This window comes from Podarcis tiliguerta (genome assembly GCF_965153285.1).
Source record: "Podarcis tiliguerta genome assembly, chromosome: 1".
Taxonomy (NCBI): domain Eukaryota; kingdom Metazoa; phylum Chordata; class Lepidosauria; order Squamata; family Lacertidae; genus Podarcis; species Podarcis tiliguerta.
This window is the reverse complement of record NC_139534.1, coordinates 73,948,077-73,974,148: the sequence shown is the minus strand read 5'-3', so window position 1 is coordinate 73,974,148 and position 26,072 is coordinate 73,948,077. Positions and strand designations below refer to the sequence as shown.

Here is a 26,072-nt window from a genome sequence, read left to right as displayed (position 1 = left end):
TCACTATCTTCCGTCTCCTCCAGCAATCCTTGTCCCTGTTTGCAAGGTCTGTTCACAAGTTCCCAGGAGCTGCACTGAGCTGTGGTCTTCTTGTTTTAAAAGAATACTTCAAACTCTCCAATATTTCAAAAAGATCTTATTAAAAAACAAAAACAAAAAACCAATAGCACACAAATTGCCAAAATCAGGTTAATGTAATTTTTGTGTGTATTTGGACAGCCTAAACATGAAGAATCATTTATTAGAATTCCAATAAAACATGAAAGAAATCATTGTTACAATCCTGTACCAATTTTAGCTCAATGGGACTTACCGGTACTTCTAAGCCAGCCTTTCTCAACCTTGGGTCCCCAGATGTTATTGAACTACAACTCCCATCATCCCTAGCTAGCAAGGCCAGAGATCAGGGATGATGGGAGTTGTAGTCCAACAACATCTGAGACCCCAAGGTTGAGAAACACTGTTGGACATGGATAGAGGAATGTGTGGTGAAAGCATCAGAAGGGGAAGGTAGCAAAGGGGTTTTCTGAACCTTTTTCTCACAACTCCTGAAACAACTTCTCTTTTCTCCCAGTAGGAGACGCAAAAGCCTAACAAGATGTGGTGCCATTAATGGAAATAGTATTTTCATGATATATTTTTTAAAGTAGTTATCAGGCCCATGGGCCTCAAACCAAATTTGCAAGCAGGGGGGAAAGTGTTAAAAGCTTGACCAAGTTCCCAATTTGGGCCCTGCTTTCTGTGCCTTGTTGGCATCCATCTGTCTCATTTAATATCACATCTCATTTGACCCTAAGGTTACTACGTAGCATGTGGCTGTAATTGCAAAGAGGGGGGGTGAAACCAAAGGAAGAAATTTGCACATGTCACAAAATTTGATTCCTAATTAAATCATCTTATTTAATCTGGATATTTATCCATGCCCCACCTCAACAACTCCCACTGGATTACAATGTATTTCAGTCATAACATTCAAAATCTGCATCCCACAAACCCACGGAAACATTTTGGTTGGTGCAAAATGCCATAATCTGTATCCTGCAATCATCCCAACTGCTGCAACAGGAGAGCAGGAAAACTGAAAGAGGCACTTCCGTCTGCACCATAATTCATCTAACACCATCTAAGAAACAGCCTCTGTGGCTTCAAAGTCTGTTCTATGCACAGGGAGAAGTAATCTGGACACTATGACTGAACGCACATCAAAATCCCCAGGAACCTCTAGTATGTATGAAGATTTGGGATGCTTCAAAGGAACTTGTTGCACTTTTGAGGATTTGTGATTTCTTACTACTAGGCATTGAGCATGATGACCTAAGGGTTGAAATGTGTTCGGTATTTCACAGGGATTTCTCCCCCCCCCCCCATTTATGCTGAAGAAGTTAACAATGTGAATATTATATTAATACAGTGGTACCTCGGGTTACATATGCTTCATGTTACATACGCTTCAGGTTACACACTCCGTTAACCCAGAAATAGTACCTCAGGTTAAGATCTTTGCTTCAGGATGAGAACAGAAATCATGCTCCGGCTTCGCAGCAGCAGCGGGAGGCCCCATTAGCTAAAGTGGCGCTTCAGGTTAAGAACAGTTTCAGGTTAAGAACGGACTTCCGGAACGAATTAAGTACTTAACCCAAGGTACCACTGTAGTTTGGTTGAACACAGGCTTTTTATACATATAAAAATGGTGCTGGGCTGTTTGTACTGTAAGGATTTTTATGGTTCTAATATATTTTATAAATATATACAGTTTTACTTTTAACAAAGTTTAATTATTCTTAATGACTGCTTTTTCTATGTTTTCAGCAGTTCTTATTTTTATAAGCCACCTTTAATCCCATCAGGGAAAAAGGCAGGTATAAATAAATATATAACAATAATAGTAATAATAATAATAGTAATATATTTACACAGTAGTTTTCTGGTTGTCTGCCTACATTTTACACCATGAGCAGCCCATGAACCATCAGCCTAGTTCATATAACTGACTAGCATTTCCTCCTTTTTTGAAACAGACATATGAAACACCAATATGTTTAAAGAAATCTCTGGAATAACAACTGTCTTGCAACTCACTCTTGTTGGGAAAGTATATTGCTAGAATTCTTGCCAATTTCACCGTTAGATTTAAATGCGCACTGAGAACCATGAGTTCTACAGATGGGAACAAGCAGCACACTTAAATGGAAGAGGGGTTTTTATGTCCCAATTGCAACTGTATTAATAATTAAACAGTGTGTATTCATGCACATGTTTCTTTTACACTAATGCCTACTTGCCAACAGGACTAAAATATTGGCTGGGATATCAGCTCCTTAGGACAAGTGCTGAAAAACAGAACACTCTGCAAGCCAAGTTTGGAGTGTCAAGCAAACAGGTGTACTAGGTTATCTGTAACATTTGTATGAAGGCTTGAGATCATTTGGAGAGAAAGAGAGAAAAAAAGGTGCCAAAACAAAGTGGAAAATCTCTCTTTCCATTGATTATGCATGGAAAAACCTTGAAATCAAGCCAGATCATTAGGGAAGGGAAACAACATGGGCATTATACATTCGAGTTTTGGGGCTGATGCCAATGTTCCTGAGAAAATTCAGTGGCATATGCAGCTTTTCTTCCCATGCTAAGTTTGAAACTTGGGGCCCAGTTCTTGAATATACACACACAGTCCTACAGAAGACTTGGGCCACGACCTTCAAGTGAAACAAGGGGGGGGGGGGGGTTGAGGAAAAAACAGGCCATGGGCCAATGACTATTCAGCGCTCACAGTTATGTAAGCCCGAATGAAAGCCAGCCATGCACAAGAAGGTTTGCAGAAGTACAAAAAAAAAAAATTAGGAAAGAATCCTAAACAGGATAAAATACCCACCTATCCACTAGCTCAATAAGTTCTGAGTATCCTCAGTGGACAGAGAACATGCATGGGGATGGCAGAAAACCATGTCATAGGTGGAATGGAAAGAAGGGAAGAAAAAGTGGGGTGTAAGAAGACACACATAGCTATAAAGAGGGAAGACAGAAACATCAAATTGCTAGGACAGGTCACTTCTTGGTACATATCTAAGAACTATTTTCAACCATCCCCAGGGACAGAAATGAAAGATGTTCAAGGAATTAATTAATGGTAATACAGTATCCACAATTTAAAAAAATAAAACAATATGCATAAAACACTGAACAGGAGCAGCCCACAGTGCCCCTTTTAGTTGCAGGTTCCACTTGCTTAGTACTAGTAGAAAAATATATTCTACTAGGCAGTTTTACATTTTAAAACTAGCATTCCTTCAAAACACCAGAGTTTGAACCTAAGAAATATGCAATACAGTAAGTGGGGGACTGTCGTGGTATTATATTTCTGCGCAAAGCAGTGCTTCCTAGAACATCTGAGCCTAGAAACCTGGTTTACTGATCCCTCAAAAGCCATGTTTCATAAACCAATAACAAAACTATGGTTTACAGCTGGCCAATGAGACCTGCTTCTTATGAAGCAAAAAGCCAGGATCCTGAATTCAGATGTCCCAAGCAGCCAAGCTTAACTGTGGTGTCATGGTTTGTTTATCCCAGAGGAAAATGAAGCAAAAACAATTGGGCAGCACGTATTAGCATAAACTATGGTAATCCAGCAACACACAAGAAGTGTGAGCATGTTCCGTGTATTGCATTGTATCACCCTATGACAGGAAGTCATCTATTGTCTGAATAAGTCTTAAATAAACAGTAACTATGGTATCTATTGATGAATATGTGTGTGCTTTAGATGGGCTGTTAACAGGCATGGGCATACTATCTCCACACCCTGGAATGCTTTTTTGGAGCTCCACTAGAGCCCATATACAACCCTAAGATTTACATCATGAAAGGACAACAGTACTGGGTTGCCAAAACATACAGAGAAATGCAAATGTATGGTTGGAACGAAGACTGAGTCCTTTACAGTCATCAAGTACAAAAAGTGAAGAAAGGCAAAAGCAACTCATCTTTTGTACCCTAGAACTGGTATTGTATCAGTAGAATCCTCTAGGGACTTGTAACCTAGGAGCCAGACCATACTGGAGGTGGGACAATGAAATAGCACTCAGTTATGAAGATGAACACAAATCTCTGAGTTATGTGTTGCTAATCTAGGACCCTCTAGCTGTTGCTAAACTACAATTCTCATTATCCCCAGCCATAAGTCAGGATGGCTCAGGGCTGACTAGAGTTGGAGAGCTGTAGCTTCTCCACCCCGTCATAAGTAAATAACCTTCTTCACAGATAGAAACACTGAAGCCACTGAGAATGTGTTCATTCCCTAAAGAAAAACTATATATTTACATGCCTAACAGAATATTCCTTATGGATGTCTACTCAGAAGCAAGCGGACTAAATTTGATGGAGTTTACTCATCAGTAAGTATGACAAGGAATGCAATCTAAAGTCACAGCATTTTCGAACACACACACACACAAAATAAAGTCACCATCTTCACTCTGTTAAGTAACTCCTCCACAGGGGGTTTTCAACAGCTACACTCCAGTTTCAAATGCCTAGTTTAGAAACACTAAGTATTTTAGATTTCCTTCAGTTTTCATCCAGTTTATTTTGGATCTCTTGTTGGCCACACCCAATATTTAGAAAGCAATATGAGCCTTAAAAGTTGAAGTAAGCCTAACATTTCGAAAGCTAATATTTAAAAAGTGCAATAAAACCAAAGCAAAATTGGACTATAAATATAGCCTTAGCTGTAACTAAGCCAACAAGAATAGCATGTTCAAAACTGTCTAATTCTACATAAAAATAGTTTCAAGTATTACTGCACATTTTATACCAAAGTATTTTTTAAAACTTACTAAACAGTTTCTAACAAGGACAAAATGTTGTTCTTGCAGCAACAATTGAAAAATAATTACATAGTTGGGTGCAAGCTTGAAAACATGCAACCACATGCCAAGAAGTAAATAGATCCCATTGAAGCACTTGATGGGCCTCCAAAGACTAGAATATAATCTCAATGTACCTCAAAATTAACAATTTTACACTGATTATTTTGAGGTACATTACTAACAAACAACAACAACATTTTAATCACCTTCTGCCTAATTGTATCAAGGCCAAGTGCAATAAAATCAGCCAAAGACAGTTAAAAATACAAAAAAAAACCCAATACATTGCAAACCAAACCAAACCAAAATACAGAGAGATAAAGTACAGCAAGCTAAAATGAAGTATATGGCCAACATTGAATGCTGCTCTTAAACACAAACCAATAATCCACAGTCATGTTTGAAGCGGCTGCAGCAATATCTCATCTTGAAAAGTTGCACTCAGAAATACCCATTCAGTAGATGCCTAATAAACTAAGGAGATATCTGGATCCATGAGAGAAGCAGGGGTATGGATGCTGTTATTGGATCAGGTCCAATTGCTATGCCAGTGGCAGGCTGGTATAGCATGGAGCAGAGTTTTGCCCACCTGGTTTGAGCAGCAAGGCTTTGGAGGATGTGCCATTCAACCACACCCCACTGCTACCCATCTGAGGTTAGGACTGTTCTGATAGGCTTTGGTCCCTTCCACCTATTGCCCCCCCCCCCCCAGATAAACACACTGGCACTCCAATGCAAGATGGGCTGAGGGGACCTAGTGAGTGGTGAAACCATGCTATATGCAGCTCATCAAATTCTGAAGACAGAATGTGGAAGGAGGCAGAGCATTCAAATGAGGGTCTGTCATGTACTATGCAAGTTTCAGGTTAGGAAGCAGAAACATGACATGGTTGCAACCATCTATGGGAATATAAAGACCAGCTGGTGCCCAGGATCTGTCTTCAGTCTTAGGCAAAAAGCACGAGTCTCTTAGTAGGTGGAAAACAAGAATAAATACAAAAACTGCCTAGTATTTCTTAAAGCTGGAGATTAATTATGGTTGATTTAAGTTGCTCCTGAACTGGACATAGAGGATCTTATATCAATGAAGATGGGACTTTATTCTTTGAGGGATTCAAACTGATAAGTAATGCTACCCAATTTGGCTTCAGTTGACCTTCCTTTCTTCCTAGGTCAGTACCTAGAATGGTGTGGTGACATTCTGTGCCCTTTGAAGCTTCTGGACCATTTTCAAGGCAGTACATATACAATGCATTCCAGTAATTCAATCTGGAGGTTATCATGGCATAAATGACAATACCATGGATAACTTCCACTAGTCGGTACTGCTGGTGAAGCAACAGAGCAAAGAGAAGACACTCCAGGCTGCAGCTGCCACCAAAGATATAGCATCAATGCTATGGGGCCAAGAGGACCCCAAGACTACAAATCTACTATATGGGTAGGGAAATGAGATCCCAGCCAACACGGCATTTCAGCAACTAGCTGATCCACAAAGTCCCCCATTAGCATTAAACTCAACTGGGTCTAAAGGTAGCATCTTCAACAGAGACCACATGATCACTTCTCCAAACCATGACCCCCAAAAGGGCATTGACATTCCTGCTGATAAAAGTCAGTTAGTCCCTTGTGACTAGCTGTTACGAGCCAGGAGGGGCAAAGGCTGAGTGGAATGTATCGTGTGACTCCTATGGTAAAACCAACTGCGTTCATCTAAGCACCTGCAGCAAGTGGAAAACAAGCAGTTTCTATTTGAACAAAAAGTGGTACCTGAAATACTGAAATGGTTTTACCCAGCTATAGCTGCATGTAAGTTGAGGGAAAGCTCCCATTTCATCCAATGCCAAAGAAAGACAAACAGCCTGGTTTGTGGAAAAGTGCATACTTGCCTTTGGTTAAATCAGTCTGCAGCTTCCCTGTGGAAAAGACTGCCAATAATTGGCTTCTTTCACCTCTGTTAACCATGAACAAAAGTGCCATTCAGTTTCAAAATGGACAAAATGCACCAATGGGTAGTCAGCTAGCTGAGCCAATGGGTTGGAATAACAATAACCTGCAGCATTTTCTTTTTCCTTTTGTTGGAACTTTCAAAGCCCTTAATTAAGACCTACACAAAGCACCCCCCACTGGCATCTTTCAATGAGGCATTACATGCCTGTTTTCTTGTATTTAAAAGGGGGAAAGAAGCCTACATTTCTGAAACTGGCACACACTATTTTTGTGTACGTATTTGCAACTGGAATACTGTTACATTTTAGCTCTTGAAAATCATCATCAGAGTGAGTGTAGTGCTATTCCAAGTACACTGCATCTTATATTAAGTGCAGTGCTGAGAAAAAAAATGGCACACAGTCACAGGAAACGGAAAATAATCAGAATGCCTGCTCACCTCAAAGCTGAAAGCAAGAGGAACATGCACTGCAAGTTTTTTTTTTAATATATATATATATATATACACACACACACACACACACACACACACGAGAGAGAGAGAGAGAGAGAGAGAGAGAGAGAGAGAAGAATCTTGTTATGGTCTCCTGAGGAGAAACCTTATTTGGCACACAAACATACACATTAGTGGTGCAGACACTAAGGAATTTTTATAACATAAAATATGACAAACTCTAGCTGAAAAGTGCAAAATGCCAGGTCTTAAAAGATTGCTAACAGTAATATGTCTGGAGTTTAGATTTTAGTGCATGAATAGATAGCCTTTTACTAAGAGGAGGGTCAGGCTTCAAAATTTGTTTTAAACATATTGCTGGGATTCCAAGTGCTGCTTTCAAGGGGGACTTCTGCCATCTCAACATTTTTGTTTTCTTTGAATTCCGATGACATATCACAAACCGGCTCTTGAAACTCCGCTGTTTCAATATTGGTTTGCCATGACAATGGGGGAGTGAGTAGTTGAACACAAACCAAGTTAATGCACTTTCAGGCCCCTGGAACTAGGTTCCCTGTCCTTCTAATTCCTAACCTATGCTTATACATTTTGTTGTTTCAATGGCAGGTAACCCGCATGTTCAGTGGTTACAAGGGCAACATTGAATACAGTATCACAAATAAATGCATGTGAAACATTAAAACAAGAAGAGGACCATTATCATGACTCACAAGAGAAAAATAACCCAAACATGCAGATAACAGAAACACTGAAATGATACTTGTCTCACTACACATGCTAAACCTGTGTTTGGACATCTGCATACTATCCCTTGCTTTTTCCTGTAGGACTAATTGCAATCGTTAACAGTCACAGGTTTACCATACACACTGAGTCAATCTCCTACTACCCTTCTGAGAAAAACCCCACAGCACCCTCCCACTATATATATAAGGGTCTGCTGACTTCTGTTTCAGTGTATCTGAAGAAGTGTGCATGCACATGAAAGCTGATACCCAGAACAAACTTAGTTGGTCTCTAAGGTGCTACTGGACATTTTTTATTATTATTATTATTATTATTATTATTATTATTATTATTATTATTTCGACTGCGTCAGACCAACACGGCTACCTACCTGAATCTAGAACCAATGTTCAACACTGTTACATTCAGCAGATTAGTACAAATATAACTCTCTCATAATGCTGGTTCTGTAAAATATTAACAGTTTAGTCAACATTAGCACAAGCTTAATAAAAAAATAAATCAAACTTGTTAACACCAACAGGAGTGAGACCAAATAAAGGGAGATAGGAAACACATCCAAGTTGCCAGCTGCTGCATTCTTCAGTTAGAATAGTGTCCTCACTTCACGTCATAATACCCAAGCATGAGATTATGATCTCAACAGGCAAGATTCTCCATAGAGGTCACAGGAATTTGAAATTAATTCAAAGAACACAAGTCTCAAATGCCCAGAACTGTACTGTGCCATTCCAACTCCCACTGAGTACATTCTGGTTATAATGGAGAACATATTAACTATATGATCATGCAATCTTTTCACAGCATTTTCTAAAAGGAACCACATGCGAATACATTGCAGGTTTCTATCGCCTGCTGTATTTGCTGTATTTATTTTTATTCAATATCATTTTATTTTTGTGTGTGCGTGTGCGCATGTTCATGCTTATATTGCAAAATGCAAAAGGCAAAATTAAGAGCTGTTCTGCCTTGAACAAAAGTCGTATTTATTACGTTGTCATATACTCTTCTGCAAAGGAGCTTAGTAAGTTGTCTTAGTCCCTCACACGCATGGATAAACTGGAAGACTTTCCATCCACCATACAATGAGTTTCACGGCTGAATGAAGGGAGATTTGAATCTGGTATCTCACAAAGAAACCTAACATAGGAGCCAATGCACCACACTGGCTCTTTATACATTTTTCTTTCCCATAAGTTCACCTTATTCATTAAATCATGTGAAGGGAACCCATGCACATGGTCCACCTACATGATTGCATGGCTCTCAGTCACCTTTTTACATGCATGCATTGAGTGTGGATGTCTAAGCCAGGGAAGCATATACACAGAAGCTTCACAATTGGGATCCCAATTGTGCATGGTTCCAGCTCCCATACAGGGCTGTTGCAGGCTTCCCCAGCTCAAAGCATCCACACCTTAACATGTAGACATCCTGGGGGTCACAGGGAGGTGGTGTCTTTCAACATGTGGACCCGTTTTCTACAATTAATGCAGGATGTGAACTACAGAAATCTCACTCTGGTACCAAACATCTGGCCTTCAGAGTTCCAGGTTTATATGCACTTAAATCTATATCAGTAAGGTGCATGCATACATTTCAGATCCTATACCATATGAATCATAGAATCAGAGTTGGAAGAGACCACAAGGGCCATCGAGTCCAACCCCCTGTCAAGCAGGAAACACCATCAGAGCACTCCTGACATATGGTTGTCAAGCCTCTGCTTAAAGACCTTCAAAGAAGGAGACTCCACCACACTCCTATGTTTACGTTGCTAAACTTTAATAAGTATACATATATCCTAAACATAATTAAATACCATTTATACCTTTTAAAATTCTGGCTCTATGATGCTCGTGTTTTGGCCTACTTCATGAGTTTGTTAAACAATATAACAAAACCAATACAAGAAACAACAAGGATCTTGACAGCTCAAATATTTTGTTAAGGGTTTATGGTAGCAATGCCATTTTGTTGCATTAGCAAGAAGGAAGCATGTTAGCAAGGAGGAGGTGTTGCACTTTCCAGTTTCTTTTGTGCAATACCTACTTAGCTCCTTTGTGTGTGTTAATGGAAAGGCAATATAAATTAATTCCCCAATAACAATATTGCTTGGCTTCCTTTCTGTAGCCCCCATGGAGACACAAGTCCATAAGTTTTCACACTATGAAATCTTTCTCTAGACACAGAATGCAACAAAAAAACCCAACCCCTAAGTCAACTGTAGTCCTTTAAAACAAACCATTTCAGAAGTAAATGAAAAACTTCAGCTCATCCATTGTCTTTAAATCCAAACTGCAGATCAGCATTACTGATAAAATGTACAGAGCATTAAATACTGAGCTCCTCAAAACAGTTGTAGAAATTGCATCATTCAAATAATAATATGCTACAGCAAGAGTAGAGGCCTATGGCCATCATTTTGGCTAGTTATCTCATCCCAATGCCAACTCTTATCCTCTTACAGAGCTCCTAAATAATGTATATATCACCACTCCATCCATCCACTTCTCCAGTCCTTTGCCCATTCTCAAGACTCCTTTTTAATTCATTCCCCTCATTCCTGGGTGCATATCCATCTTGGGAGTCTTTGTCCAAGTATGATCATTCCTTCCAAACACCATTAATTCCCAATACTGAATCATAATTTAAAAGATGCCATGTTGATGTATTAGACTGAAGAAAGATATGGAAGATCTTTTATATAAGCCACAATGGAGCAGCTCAGCCTTTCTGCTTGCCCTGTCCCTCTGTGAAATCAGAGAAGTTCAGCCAAATACTTATTTTAGCACATTTCAAAATAGTTAATTTCCAGATTTATAATTATACATACAAGGATATTTGGGTTACCATGCAACCAGTGTGCATAATTTCACTGAGTTCAGTGAAATCAATTTGCCATTAACGTCAAGACCGCAACCTCAAAAATCAATTTTTAAAGTGGCATATATAATTCCTTGCACAAATCCACACAGACTCAACATAAAAAATTACTCTGATGTGCTTAACAAGCTTAAAGCGTTTTCGCTTCCAAATGCAACCATGTCTATAAATCAAAAAATGCCCACAACATTTTAAGTGTCATGTTTAACAGTTCAGCTAGAATTTCAGCTGCTGAAATGTATGAAACAATATTGCTCCACGGTAGCCCATTAATGTTCACGAATAACTTGAGTTTGCTTAAGTACCAGAATGCAGAATAACCAACATGCCAACTGTGACACAACTAAAAACAAACTGGTATTGATGTATAATCCACAGCAGACAAACACAGACACCAAATGGAGATTTCCAAAAGGGGATCAACTTTTTTAAAAATTAAAATAAAAACACAAGTTCATCTTTCATAGATGCCTTGCTCAGATCAATGGGAGAAATATGCTGACACTATCACCTGTTCAAAAACAGATCCTTTCTTTTTGTTTCCTTAAACATATGTCAAAGCAAAGTTATGTGCCTCACAGATATGCATCTGTAGTCTGTACTATATATTGCAATGTTACCATGACACCATAACAATTTAAAGCTATGTTCTTTTTAAAATATGGGGTTTTGTTGTTGTTCTAAATAAGAAGTGGTTTTGAATTCTGGAATACCATGCATCTTTCCTATTACTTTCCTCAGGTTTTTAAAATATCATTATTTCAAAGGCAACTAAAAGTAGAGGGAAAGCTTATCGTCAAAAGTATCTGTCTAAGTGTGCATGCATCAACACAGCGAGAACTGAATGTGAGCCAATTGTCAGATGAGATCGCATAACTGTCTAAATACTATAACCAAATTGTACATACCATCACAGAAGGCCTGATGTTCAAAAGTGTTGAGTTATATGTAACTTCCACATAAATTAATATTTGTTGTAGGATCCAAGCACATATGAAACCTCACATCAGCTGATTTACCATGTACACCACAGGCCATCTCAGCATGTTTTAATTATTCCAGTCAGATGTTAATATACTTAATGAACCGTAACTTAAGCCACATAAGGATGATTCAGAAGTGTGGTCAATGACCCAACAAGAGCTGCATCAGGCTCTCCTAACAGGCAGTTTCACACATTTTCATAACGAGAACAACATTAGTAAACAAGCCATGTCATGGGTCATTAACCTCTGGCCTTTATTCATTACTAAATTCACATAGCTGCTTAATGAAACATCCCTAGTGCTTGCATAGTTCACAAGATAGCACCTACATTTAATCAGCCTGGACTTCACGGACTTTTGCCAACTACTTTCACATTACCTTTTGTCAAGTCACACTGTACATGTCACTGAATTAATGCAAACTAGTGTGCAATTCAAGAATTACTACCTCCAACAACATGACAAACCAAACTATGTCCCAATGCAAAATGCCAAGGCAACCCATCAGAAACACTTCCTTGATCAGTAACCAGTTTCATCTGCATGCATGAATGAAAGGAACTGAAATGTTTTAGCTGAACTATATAATATAACCTAAAGACAGAACTAGGCACATTCGTTTAAAAGAATCCTGTGGACTGGGATTCGGTCATTGGAAATAGCTGAAATAGCAAAAAAAAAAGCTCAACAACTTTTTAAAATATGGCAACCCTATTAAAGCTAGGTCCTCAAGTTACATAAACTGGAGTACAGTTACTCTGTATGGATTGTAGTTTTTTCAATGTTATTTATTAATTTGTATGCTGCTTATATGCTAAAATGGCTTATCACAGAATAAACTACCTCTTCTTTATGTACATGTAAGCATTAAAACATGTAAGAATCTCCATTCCACCTAAGCATATACTGACTAGAAACCACTTGGACCTCACCTCACCCCTCCACTTCTTACACCAATACCCAACATTTCAGGAACTTTTGCCATTTAAAAGATGTACTGGGGATATGTTTTTCCATTCTTTGCCATCCAAGCACTTTTTCTCGAGGTCGCAACCACACGTTTACCACTACACACAAGGCTATTTTTCCTGCAGTGAAACGAAGACACCCTCATATCCAGGCTAGACAGAATTTTCTTACTTTTGAATAGGTATTCACAGGCTACCCAGCAAAAGTAAGGTGACTGAAGTGCACTTTATTGTCTGGATGAACAGCATAAGGAATAATTAATCCTCACCTGTTTGGCTCAGCCTTGGGCGTAGTGGGAGGCAGGGAAGCAGAATATATCTATTATTCTGCCACTTCAGATACTAAAGTCTTTCCAAAACAAAAACGTAGTAAAGCCATCCTAAACAGACCAAGACAGTGCCTCACTATAAGAGAAGTGTGGTGACTAAACTGACTCTCCAGATGTTGTTGCTGTTGGACTAATTCCCACCAGCCCAAGCCAGCATGGTAAATGGTCAAGGATGATGTGAGTTGTAGTCCAACAAAACCTGGAGGCCCACACGCTACCCCTCCCTACACTATAGCAAGACTTATTATACCACAAATCAATTCACCCTAACCAAGTATCCTCCAAATGTTTTGGACTCTGACGTTAGCCATGCAGGATGCAGTTAACTGAGTCCCACAACATCTGAAGGGCAACAAGTTGGGGAAGGCTGCCATGAATATATCTGATCAGAAATGACACAACTCTCTTAGGAAAACATTTATCTAATACTCTGTAACAATGTAGAAGTGGCATGGTTTTACAGAGTTCTATTTAGTTACTACTATTTAGGACGCGGGTGGCGCTGTGGGTAAAACCTCAGTGCCTAGGACTTGCTAATCGTATGGTCGGCGGTTCGAATCCCTGCGGCGGGGTGACTGATGAGTGCTAGATGTAATGATTTACTTCATGCATGACCACTCCACACTGCAAACCAGTCTCAGTACACCCTCCACATAGCAAACAGAAAGAAAACTTTCCTGCAAAAATGAGCTCCGAAAGAAAGCAAAACTAAGTGTCAAATCCATTCTAAATTAAGGGTTCTGTTTGTTCATTTACGGTGGTACCTCGGGTTACATATGCTTCAGGTTACATACGCTTCAGGTTACAGACTCTGCTAACCCAGAAATTGTACCTCGGGTTAAGAACTTTGCTTCAGAATGAGAACAGAAATCGTGCTCCAGCGGCGTGGCAGCAGCAGGAGGCCCCATTAGCTAAAGTGGTGCTTCAGGTTAAGAACAGTTTCAGGTTAAGAATGGACCTCTGGAACAAATTAAGTACTTAACCCGAGGTACCACTGTAATTTGCTCACTGATCTGCAATCGTCAAACCACACCTACAGGTTTTCTTCAACTGCAAATCACTTGAAAATTCTTACCGTTTTGTTAAAAAAGATCCGAGACCCACATGAACTAAAGCAGTTGGTTAAAGCATGCTGCTGATAACACCATGGTCACAGGTTCGATCCCCATATGGGACAGCTGCATATTCTTGCATTATAGGGGGTTGGACTAGAGGATCCTCAAGACCCCTCCAACTTTATGGTTCTATGTTGGAAATACACTGAATATTTATTAAAGAAAGCGTGCCTTGCATGTTACTGAAAAACACCTTTCAAACATAAACAAACCTCAGAATCAATATAAACATTTATGGTCATATTAAAAAGTGCAGCTAATGAGTCTTTTCTAAAGCTTAACTAGTGAAAATAAAAGCTGTAATGCCACCCTTTTCACAAACCAAGACTAGAGCGAGGCAGTTTTAGTCTCCAGTCTTCCCTTATTGAAAAAATATTGCACTGTACCTAGAAGGCTTTTTAATTCTGTTCTTGTGCAACATCATGAAACAGATGTCATTCTCTTTTGCACACTCCTTTTCATTTAAGTGGGCATCTACAAAAATGCTTGATGAAAGACATTCCACAAAGAAGATACTCCACTAAGATTCCCTCTAGAACAAATACACACAAAACTTGTACAAACAGGTCTCATTGGAGGAAGAATTTTTCCACTCTATTTCAGATAATGTTTAAATGGAAGCCTAATTAATTTCAGGTGAACTTTTGCCCAAAGTTAGTGTCTCTTCTATTATTAGAAACCAAGCATGAAGACTTCACTTATTTTATATTAAGCAGTAGCCAACATTTCTAATTGCCATTTAACCTATTTTAACTGAGCATAGCACTCTGGATTTCCATGTTCTGAAAGATAAACCTCTTGTACAATTTTCGGAAAGAAAATTATGGAGGCTAGAGTGAGGGAAGCTAAATGAAGACAACTGGTATGAAAGAAGCAAACCAAATGGAACACAGCAATTGTGGTTTTACTATACATAGGATGAGGAGAGAGAAAATATAAACCAATGTAAATAAACATGGCCAGGCCCTGTACAGCTGCACTAGAAGTACCACACAGGACATCTTGTTTGACAGGAATCCTAAAAACTAAAGAAAGCAAGAACAATGTTAAAGATCTGCAGCCTACTATAATGCTTATCAAGGAAAAATGTCTACTAGAACTGGAGTATTTTATTCATTGCTTCCAGATGAGGCTACTCACGCCTGTTTTTTTATTTTTATTATTCAAAGGGTAACTAATGTATCTAGATGCTAGGTCAGTCAATCATCCTGAATTGGATCAATTCCATTAAGGCTCAAACTCTTGTTGGGTGATGCTCTCTTGCTATGGTGTCTCCCATGTATTTGACTCTCTTTAGGTGGACTTCAAGCAATGGCATGGTGAATACACACCAATAATCACTAAGTGCCTGCAGTGAAGCACATCAGATTGTTGGCAACCTCCTTTTTATATCAACTGAGCATCAAAGAACTGTGATATTTTAAGCCATTACTCTGGCCTTTCACCTGAATAAAGAGGAAAACATGGTCAAGGCAAAGCATGGAGAAAATAAACAAATGCAGTAAGAAAAGTTTTCCTTGCCTTAGGTAATAGTTATGATCATGGTGATAAATTCAACTGAGTTATGATAATTGAATCATAGAATCTAAGAGTTGGAAGGGACCCAAGGCTCATCTAGTCCAACCCCTTGCAATGCAGAAATCTCAGCTACAGCACCCATGACAGATGGCTATCCAACCTCTGCTTAAAAACCTCCAAAGAAGGAGAGTCCACCACCTCTCGTGGGAGTCTGTTCGACTGCCAAACAGCTCTGACTGTCAGAAAGTTGTTTTGAATGTTTAGCTGGAATCTCCTTTCTTATAACTTGAAGCCTTTGCCTCAAGTCCTACCCTCAAGAGCAAGAGAAAACAAGCATGCTCATTAGTATAAACTAGCGAAATTGTGGCAAAAGACACAATTGACTGTGTTAGCATAGTCAATGTGCCTGACATCACCTATCTTGCAACAATACAATGTCATAATCTCAACAAACTCTGGGTAATGAAACCTGGTTTCCTGCAACCAAGCAATCCAAGAGATTCTTCGGTACATACAGTATTTTTAGTAACTGCTATAACTGCCAGTCATGCATCTTCATGTCCCATTAAACTGTTCTCTTTCCTACCACACCAGTGCCAGCCAGCCTGTAAGACTTGTATCTATCTTAACTATTATACTTCCCTTCTTTATACTGATTTTTGAATATTAATTTATATTATCACAAAATAACTTCATTTACAATAAGATATTAAGATAATTCAGTTTATAAACAGCCATTTGCCTGGTTGTTTGTGGCCAGTAAGGAACACCTCAAGGCAGGGAGCCATTTGTAAATTGGGAGATAAGCAATTGCAGTATCAGAGTTGTTATTCTAGGTCACTGATATGCTACAAATGATTAACGTATGTGTGTGGGCAGATGGGCTGGTAAAATTGTTGCTGGTAGCAATTTTGTGACCTTATTTCCAAGGCTAATTTAAATATGTAATGGTTTTCAATCCCTCAACTTGCTCAGAATAACCTTAACATGCAATTCACTTTCCCTCATTTCCTTTTGCAGCCATTTAAGTTACCATATTTTTTGCTCTATAAGACTCACTTTTTCACTCCTAAAAAGTAAGGGGAAATGTGTGTGCGTCTTATGGAGTGAATGCAAGCTGCACAGCTATCACAGAAGCCAGAAAAAGCAAGAGGGATTGCTGCTTTCACTGCGCAGCGATCCCTCTTGCTGTTCTGGCTTCTGAGATTCAGAATATTTTTTTTCTTGTTTTCCTCCTCCAAAAACTAGGTGTGTGTTGTGGTCTGGTGTGTCTTATAGAGCGAAAAATACGGTATTCCTATGACTAGAGAGAAAAAGAAAACAATGTGTGTCCATGTTTGTTCGAAATTCAGCATACATTCTGAACACAACATAAATGTTTGGCCCAGTTCAGATGTCATAAACACAATGCAACCTTCCCCCTCAAACCCATATTTTAAAGGCTCTGGCATGTTCTGCAGGATCTTACACTCTCTCCTAAGGATCGCCTTCTCCACTTCTTGGTTTTCCATAGCTATAGTTTGTTCTACCTATAGTTAGTTTGGCAAACATTATGCTGGTGGGGGAAAGGGGATTCAATAGGAGGATGTCATGGAAGAACTGGAGTTCACAAAAGAAAGTAGGCAAGTAAACAACACAAACTTCTGACACACTCATGAATCTCCAAATCATGGTTTGGATATAGTCTGTTGCATCACACCTGGCCTAGTGAAACTTCTAAAAGTGAATGTCAAAGTTCTAACACTGCAAAAGGGTTATACAGTGGTACCTCGGGTGAAGTACTTAATTCGTTCCGGGGGTCTGTTCTTAACCCTAAACTGTTCTTAACCTGAAGCACCACTTTAGCTAATGGGGCCTCCCGCTGCTGCCGCGCCGCCGCACGATTTTTGTTCTCATCCTGAAGCAAAGTTCTTAACCCGAGGTACTATTTCTGGGTTAGCGGAGTCTGTAACCTGAAGCGTATGTAACCTGAAGCGTATGTAACCCGAGGTACTACTGTAATAGTAATAATCTGTGGCAGTGGGCTAGAACAGAAATTAATCCAGAAACTGATAAGGATATACTGCTAAGAAAATTAGTATTTTAAAATTCCCATGGGGCAGTGACGTTTATGCTGCCTGCTTGGTGCAGACAACATCTAAATGTATACCACAATATTCTTTGGGGGGGAAGCAGTGAAATTTCAGTAACACGAGACCTGACTGCAGCTCAAAGCAAGCGTTCATTATAGCTTTTCACTGTTAACCCCTCATGGAAAAGTGAGGCACACCCATCATGCCCTATTATGAGATTTGTGGGAAGCCTTGCTTAGCACTGCAACTTTCTAAGTCAGACATTTCAAGATACTATCACTCTGAAACCATCAAATTGTGAGACCCTTGCATGCTGCAAGTACTTGAGTGTCAAACTGTACAAGCAGCACCTACAACAAAATGCAACAGTGTGGAGGGCTCCTCTGCAGCATGCCACCCACCCAGACATGTCCATTCTCGGGACTTTGTCCTCCTGTCACGTTTTCTGTTTTTATTCAATTCAATAGACAAAAAATATTCCATAGTAACTGAGAATGCTCAGTCCCCACTGAGCTGCTCTGCCATCCCCCAACTTTTTGTGTACATTTCTGCAAACCTGGGGGGTTCCCCTATGGGTAGCACTGTTCGGGCTGCATAACCCAAATCACCTGGCACTCACAGAATGAGTTTTGTCTTAGTATATAGGATTGCAGATCCAAGCTCTCTCATAACATCTCAAATGCACAAGCCAAACTAAGCAAGCATATACTTATCCTTTAATATTTCACCAATATCCAGTTGAAAAAGCATTTATGCTTGAAGCATACCTGCCTCAATTTCCTATCCTAATCTGTTCTATTTTGTGGAAATAGCAGTCAGTGACTAAGTGAAAAACCATAATAATTATAATGAAAAAAGGAGAGCATCTGCACAAGTACCTGTACCCTCTTCTCCATGTTTACAGTACACAGTACTCCTGATTTTTTAAAAATGACACAGCCCTGCGTTAGCTACCTCATCTTACTCCAAACCTGTTCTCATATTTATAATCCTTACTTTATGCACTCCTACCTAATCCTCTTTGGTTTCATATACACAGCTATTTTTAATGTTAATCCACACCACCTTCTCTTGGCCTTTAAACAATGCAACTCTGCTACATAATCCATTTCAAAATTAATTATTGATTCTTCTTGTCTGCCTCAAATCTTCTCAGCTGACAAATTCAGCATATAGCCTCCAACTATCTTTGAAACCAAACAGGACTTTGCTTCAGTGCTCCCTGAATATCTTATAATTTCATTTAAAGCACTGGATACTTGAATGCTCAAGCAAGTTTTAGGACCAAAAGCGTAAAAAATTTAGGAAATTCCTCAGAGCTTTTAAGACAAGTCTGCATACACAGCACCAGGTGTGATTAACCACACACACACACACCTTAGAACACCACACCCTTGAAATCCTAGATGCAGTACACACCTAGCATTGTTTTCCGAGGTATTTAGTTTTTCTTATAATGGCATTGTTAGATAGAAAGGCTGGGATTATTTGTACTGGAATCTCAGTTTTACTGCATCTGTTTTCAAATCCAAGCCCCAGTAACATGTCAGGATCAACTGATTTATACAGAAAGGGAGGTGTCATTAGTCAACATGCCTGAATATTGCAGCACCAAAATATTTGTATGTTGGCTCTGCCTTAACCAAACCAGGTCTGCTTGGGAGAATACCTGTAAATTTAGCAGACTGCTTTTGTTCATGCGAAACAGACACTAACAGGTGCTTAAGCTCTACTTTTACCTCTCCATAAATCTCTTGGTATTTCCTTTCTCCAAGAGATATGTGGGTGAGAAAGTTAGCAGCTAGGAGCTATTGTCCCCCCCCCCCTCCCTTTTATTTAGGACATACCATAGATCTTAACCAGAAGATCAACAAGGACTGCTGCAAGGGCCATCCCTCTTTTCCACAAGAGCCACAGCACAGTGGTAGAGCATCTGCTTTGCATGAAGGCCCCAGGTCAAATCCCTGGTGTCTCCAGGTAAGGCTGAGAGAATTCTATCTGAAATCCCATAGAGCTGCTGCCTGTCAGTGTAGAGAATACTAAGCTCAATGGACCAAAGTCAGTACAAGGCTACTTCCTATGTACTGCTAGAAAAACTAAAAGGATGAGAATTGGAGAATCAGGCTAAGGCTGTGGTTACACTCCTGCTCATTTTGCATCCACAGTGTGCTCCCACCGGACACGTTCTCCATGATCCGTATCTATCCAGTATCAGTCTTATGGTTCCCTATGAAATACTGTGTTTTGATGCATTCCCCCCCCAAGTGACAGATTCCATTTGAATTGAGAGAAAAAATGACCCACCTGCGCTTTAAGTCAGTATTGTGTACTCAAAATAAAATAAAATAAAGGGGGGCAATGTGGCAAATCAGTAGCTAGGCTCAATTCAATTAAAACTTCCCTGCTGGTTTGTAAAACAGGGCTTGGAATTTACAGCCCAGTCATATCTATGTTTACTTGGAAGTTCAATAAGAGAGGATGCCTAGGATTGACACCACACATACACACACATTTGAGTTAGGTAGGTGTGTGTTACGACATCCTTGTAGCCTATGTTCATGAATGCAAAACTAGTGAACTATCAACCGTTTCCCTCTAGCGCTCAGAAACGTTCCCACCTGAATACCCACGGATGTGGTAGGAAAAGTTCGACTTTTTTTTAATAGCCCTTTAGCCATCCTGAAAACGACACCCCGATTTTAAGTCTCGAGGTGTCCAGGGAGGCTGCCTGACACCAAGTTAAGTGGACACCGGAATCCGGATTACAATTTAAGCACTGGCATCCTAAGTACACTTACTTGCGAGGATGCCCCACTTAATTTACTTTGAAGGAGCACCCACAGGAAAAGGGCTGTGTAAAAAAAGAAAAAGAAAAAAGGAAGAAACCCGTATCTAATCTGCACGACCCCACACGCGCTTCCCCGAAAGCAAGTCCCGTTGAATTCAATGGGACTCGCTTCCCAGGTAGGCGAAGGGTACGCGCAGCAGCTCTCGGTTCGCCGCAGCGGGGCCGATCTCCACGCAGGTAAAGCTTCGCAGTCAGGCCTGGGGCAAAGAAGAAAGGGAAGAAAGAGGCTCCTTCCCGCCTCCGCCCCCCCCCCCTCTCAGGCCAGGCTGCGAAAGCGCACACAACCTGTTTGGCAAGGTGAAGGCAAGCGCAAGCACCAACTCCCCCCCCCCCCGTCGCTTTCCCCGCCCGACTTACAAGGTGTGGGTGAAGGCGCTGAGTCTCTCGGGCACGGCGGCGAGCCCTTTCCCGGAGCAGTCCACCCCGCCGTCCCCATCGCAGCTGCAGGAAAGCGGGCAGGGAGGAGGGGAAGCTCCTCGGCTGGGCCCAGGCAAGCTCGCGAAGCCCCAGGCGAAGAAGCCGAGCAGCGGCAGGCAGCGCATCGCGAGAGCCGCCCTCGGCGCCAAGACCTGCCCGCGGGCAACCCGGGGAGCCGCCGAGAAGGGGTCTCCCCGTCGAGGGCGAAAGGGCCAAGTCCAGTCAGTCGCTCGCTGGCTTCCTTCTCCGCGGGCCCTTCTTCGCCTGAGCCGAGTCCTTGCTATCGCGGCCGGCTGGCTGCCTGGCTGCCCACCTCAGCGCTCCGCGTCAGCAGCAGCCGAGTCCTCTTTCCTTTCCCCTTCCTCCTCCCCTCAGCAAAATCCCCCCGACGCTTCAGCGGCTCCCCTTCCTTCCCGCTCCATGGAGAGGCGGCAGCTCGTCGTCAATCATTTCTCAAGCGAGCAGGTAAGGACGCGCCCCGCTGGGCTCTGCCATGGCAGCCTCGCCGAGCTCCCCTCCTGACGCCGCCGCCGCGTGTAGCGCAGCCTCCCCGCTAGGAAGTGGACCTTGCAGCCATTCCAGCGCTCGCCCGCTGCGCTTCGCCTGGCCAGCAGCCTGCCTGCCTTCTTTCGCCTTCTAGGGTTGCACACAATGCGGACGGCTACTGCGTGCGCTCCTCGCCAACCCCGGCGCCGGCGCCTGCCGCTGCTTGCCGCTGCGCTATGCAGAACGACGAGGTGTGTATGCTAATGAGGAGGACGCTGCCGCCCGCCCGCATTGGTGCAGAGAGAACCTCGGCCTGATAAATATGCAAATATTTCCACGCACGTTTCCAAAAAAAAAAAATCTCGGCAACGTCCTACGGGAGAGGGAAAAGCGGGCCTTCATTGGCAAGCGGAACAGTGGGTGGGCGGGGAAAGAGGTGCTGAGTGACAAGGAGGGCGGGGCGGAGGGCGGCTTCGGGAAGAGAGCGGGGCTGCCCCGGCTAGCGGGGGGGGGGGGAGGCTAGGTTTCTTCGATCCACGGTAGAGCCGTGCGTTGCGTGCGCATTGCGTGACGCACGGCTGCTCGCGGAAGCTTCCGGCTCGCCCGGGATTCCGCCGGGAGAGGCTTGCTCGTGCGCCCGGGCCTGGGCTGCAGGCTCCGGGTGAGCAGAGCGGCGGCTCCAAGTCCAGCAAGGAGGCTGGAGAAGTTAAAAGGGAGCGCCAGTGGCCGAGTGCAAGCTGGAGGGCCTGGAAGCTGCAGTCGTCGGAATGGCCCCAATCGCGATAAAGACAGGCATTGCCCATTGCCAAGGCAGGCACCCCCTGAGGAGTGGGGTGCCCAAGTTAGCTGCAGCTGCTGTCCGGTTCATTGGAAAGGGGCTTGTGCTGCATGGGCTGCTTTCTCCGTACTATTGTGTATCTGATTAAAAGTACAACGCAGGATAAAACAATGTTTGCAGACACTTCTGGACGGAAGCTTATTGTGGAATAGGTGTTTCCCCGCCGATGTTTTATTTTCTTTCTGCATTACCAACACTGCCTTTTTATTTTTTTATGTTGAATCCAGCTTTTCCATATTGTGAAATACTCCGGGAAGTAAAAGCAGCACACTGAACACTTGCAGTGGCTGCTAGTGTGGAAGGTCATTAGTGCTGGGGGTGGGGGAGGTTGTGGTGTGTGGATATGTTTCCATGGGCTCGCCTTGACTATCATATGCTCAGTCTGGCCCTTCTGTTTCCAGCAGCTCCCAGTATTAAAGGAAAGAATCCTATTTCCACGTATTGCCACATGCCCAGCAAAAAAAAAAAGGGGGGGGGGACCCTGTTCTTTCAAGATCTCCACATGATATATGTGGGACATTTCCATGGAGATCAAAATCACAGTACCTACACCAGGCTTTTAAAACAAGATGGTGGTGGTGCTAATGATGAAGGTCTTGCACGAAACCTCTTACAAAACTAAGTGAAGATGAATATTGCCCACATGCTCCCGCTCAAAAAACACAAGCCTCCATTTTGCAACAGGTTAACTGGCTGGATAAAGCTGGTAACCTTTGCTCTTGCATACTTCCTGGAAGTGTGTGTGCACAGGTACAAAATGTGTGCAGAACTGGCAAATTTAATGGAGAACTTGGGAGGAGTGATCGAGGTGAGGACAGAAAAGCACAGTCCTGATGCTTTCTGTCCAGCTCCACCCACTGATGTGGATAGCAAAGGAAAAAATGGCAATGAATATTATGACTGAAAAAGAGAGCATGTTCAGCAGTTAACTTGCCACACACAGGAATAAATGGATCTTCAAGACCTGTTCGAGATATGAGGTCCCCCATCTGGAATAACCCTGAAACCCTACTTAAACAAAAAGGTTGTGAGAAAACTTCTAGAAACAGTGTGGGCCTCTGGGAGGACTCTAGTGTGAGAGTCCTACACTAGGTACATCAAAACACTAACATAGCGGCTATTGGTACTTCAGGCAGTCCTCAGTTGAACCAGCCATGACTTCTCTCTTGGTCTCATTTCCCCATCTGCAACAGAGAGGATAATAATACAGACTTAACTTACAGCAGGGGTGGGGAACCTCTGACCCATGGGCCTCATTTGGTCTGCCACAGGTCCCAATTTATCCTGCAAGTTCATTTCCCACAAACCAAGAGCCAAGCAAGGCCCTTCGCAAGACTCTTGCTCCTTGCAAAAAGCCCTGCTCAGTGCTTTGAAGTGCCAATGACCAAGTGATCAGCAATGTCTCCAAGCAGCATGCAGGGCGGCCGAGCCCACCTGTCAAATTTGGCCTGGTGTAAGGGATAAAAGGAGCTTGCCTGCAAGCCAGATCCAGTTCCCCTCTCCTGCCTTACACAGTTGTTGTAAGGATTACCTCTAGTAATGCATGTGACATGCTTTGAACACTTGAAAGGGCTATACAAATGTTAAATATTTGTTTTATCAAGGCTGTGTGCTGCTCCAGCTAATCGTTTGCATTGGAACTTGGATGTGGCTTCAACCTGGGTAGTTATTAAAGAGTTAACTCAGTCCTTACTGTAGTCCTGTTTACTATTGTAAAAATTATATGGAAGTTGCTAACCTGGATTCCTGGAAGCAGAATGATTCAGGAAAGTATTTTACTCAGAGAGACTAGATCCATATTTTTGGCAGTGGCTCTCCAAATGGAAGTAGCTGAACCCTACTACTTTGGGTAGTAACATCACTTTGTTGAAGGTATTGCTGGAACATTCTGGGCAGATTCAAGACATGCCAAACCAGCCAGCTACCAAATAGCAACAAAGGTGAGTTCTGAAACCTGTCTGGAAGCATTGTGGTGGGACACCCAAACATTTTCAAATCCCTCAGAAGCATGTTCTGTGCTGTGGATCTTTTCCATGAAGTGTATGGTACAGAGGTTTTTTATAAGCCTCACCACCAAGTGGTTTGTTGCAATCATCCCAAAGGTTCTTTTGTTTGGCTTCTAGAGCTCACTTTCATGCAAAGCATAGATGATCTCTAGCCATTTAACAAACAAAAAACAGTGAGTATAATGTCATCACAGGATTGACTCCTCACCTCCCAAAGTCAGCAGTCTGCCAAAATATAAGTGGCTATTCCTTTTGCCCTTTTGAACATTTAATTGATACACAGCTAATTTTGTATATCCCTCAGTGTTAGATAACGTAGATAGGCTTTGGACCTATAGATTAACTCTCAGGGAAAGGAATTCCATACCTGGAAACTACAACAGAGCAAAACATTTTAAATTTAATTGTTCTTTTAGAATCACATATTGTGAGGTATGGAAAACTTTCACTGCTGAATAAGCGTTCACTTACTATCCTGAGATAAGCAGAATGTTTTAAATAATCTAGGCTAATGGCACTTGCAATTTTATAATTGTGCTCACATACTATTTCCTGCTTTGTCTTATATTGTGCATATTGCAAAAAAGATAATTTAAAAAGATAATTAAAAAGAAAATGATGCTAATGAGGAATGCAGTTGACATGGCTGTGCAGATAGTAATGGGTGTGGTTGTGAGTTGGTTGCATTGTAACAAAACGAAAAGGTTTTTGTGAGTGATAAAAACGTCGTAACTGATCTAAGCACATGCTTATTCTGCTGAAATCAAATTGGACTTTAAAGTGCCTATGTTTAGCTGGATTTTGCACTTCAGCTGTGTACACACTCACCACTGGTTCGGGAAGTGGTGTAACCACAATTCATATCTATTCTCCATCCATCCTGTTGTTCCTTATGAAATACTGCATTTTGATGCATCCCCACAAAGCTAGCTTCCATCTTATTTGAGAAAAGGAATTGCCTAGCTGTGTTTCAAGTTAGTAATGTGTTGTGGCCGTAGGTTGTGACTGCCTCTAAATAGTTTTGTTTTCATAGCTTTCAATTCTGGAAACCCTCATTTTATTACATCTAAGGAAATACAAATGAGGATCAGATTGCACTTTATTAAATTTAAGATCACATATTGCAAAACTTATGTTAAGGTTGTTCCCTAAAGGAGTGGTAGTGTTTATCGTAAGTGAGTGGCTTAGAATAAGTAGTAGCTGCTTTTCATAAATTATAAGAAGAAAAATCCACGTATTTTATTTTTCAACACATATGAGCCATTCACTATTAAATTATCACCATATTTCCTGCACCTGTTTACTCAGAAGTAGGGATGGAAGGAACTGCCAATTTTGGTTCTCCCAGTGTCTCGTTTTTCCAGTTTTAAGATCCTCATGGAGAGTCATCATTTTAGTATTCATCATTTTTATATGCAGCTCTGGCTAATGCAAACATTTTTTGCAAGCAGTTTCCCCTAACATAATGCATCTTTGTATGCTACTTTAACTAATACCTTCATTCTTAAATACACTTTCCCCTAATATATGTATTTTTGTAAGCATTGTTTGAATGGAGAACTGCATCACAAATTTCAGATAATTGCAAAT

At 41.4% G+C, this 26,072-nt stretch overlaps 1 protein-coding gene and 1 long non-coding RNA gene across 3 annotated transcripts in view; one reads left to right on the top strand and one right to left on the bottom strand.

Moving 5' to 3' along the window:
- The window catches only part of LGR4 (leucine rich repeat containing G protein-coupled receptor 4), an 82,291-nt gene extending 60,216 nt beyond the window's left edge, over positions 1–22,075 (bottom strand). Inside the window, exon 1 of the mRNA XM_083428784.1 lies at positions 21,093–22,075. Within this exon, the coding sequence (XP_083284910.1) occupies positions 21,093–21,277 (185 nt within the window). The 5' untranslated portion in view covers positions 21,278–22,075. The remainder of the gene's footprint in view (positions 1–21,092) is intronic.
- Positions 477–24,162, top strand: LOC310682459. Of its 2 annotated transcripts, none has more exons than XR_014513904.1 (2): positions 477–1,413; positions 17,836–24,162. It is a non-coding gene; the product is annotated as an uncharacterized lncRNA (long non-coding RNA). The 2 variants fall into 2 exon arrangements; XR_014513905.1 differs by having other exon boundaries at positions 477–1,422.
- The last annotated feature ends 1,910 nt before the right edge of the window (positions 24,163–26,072 follow it).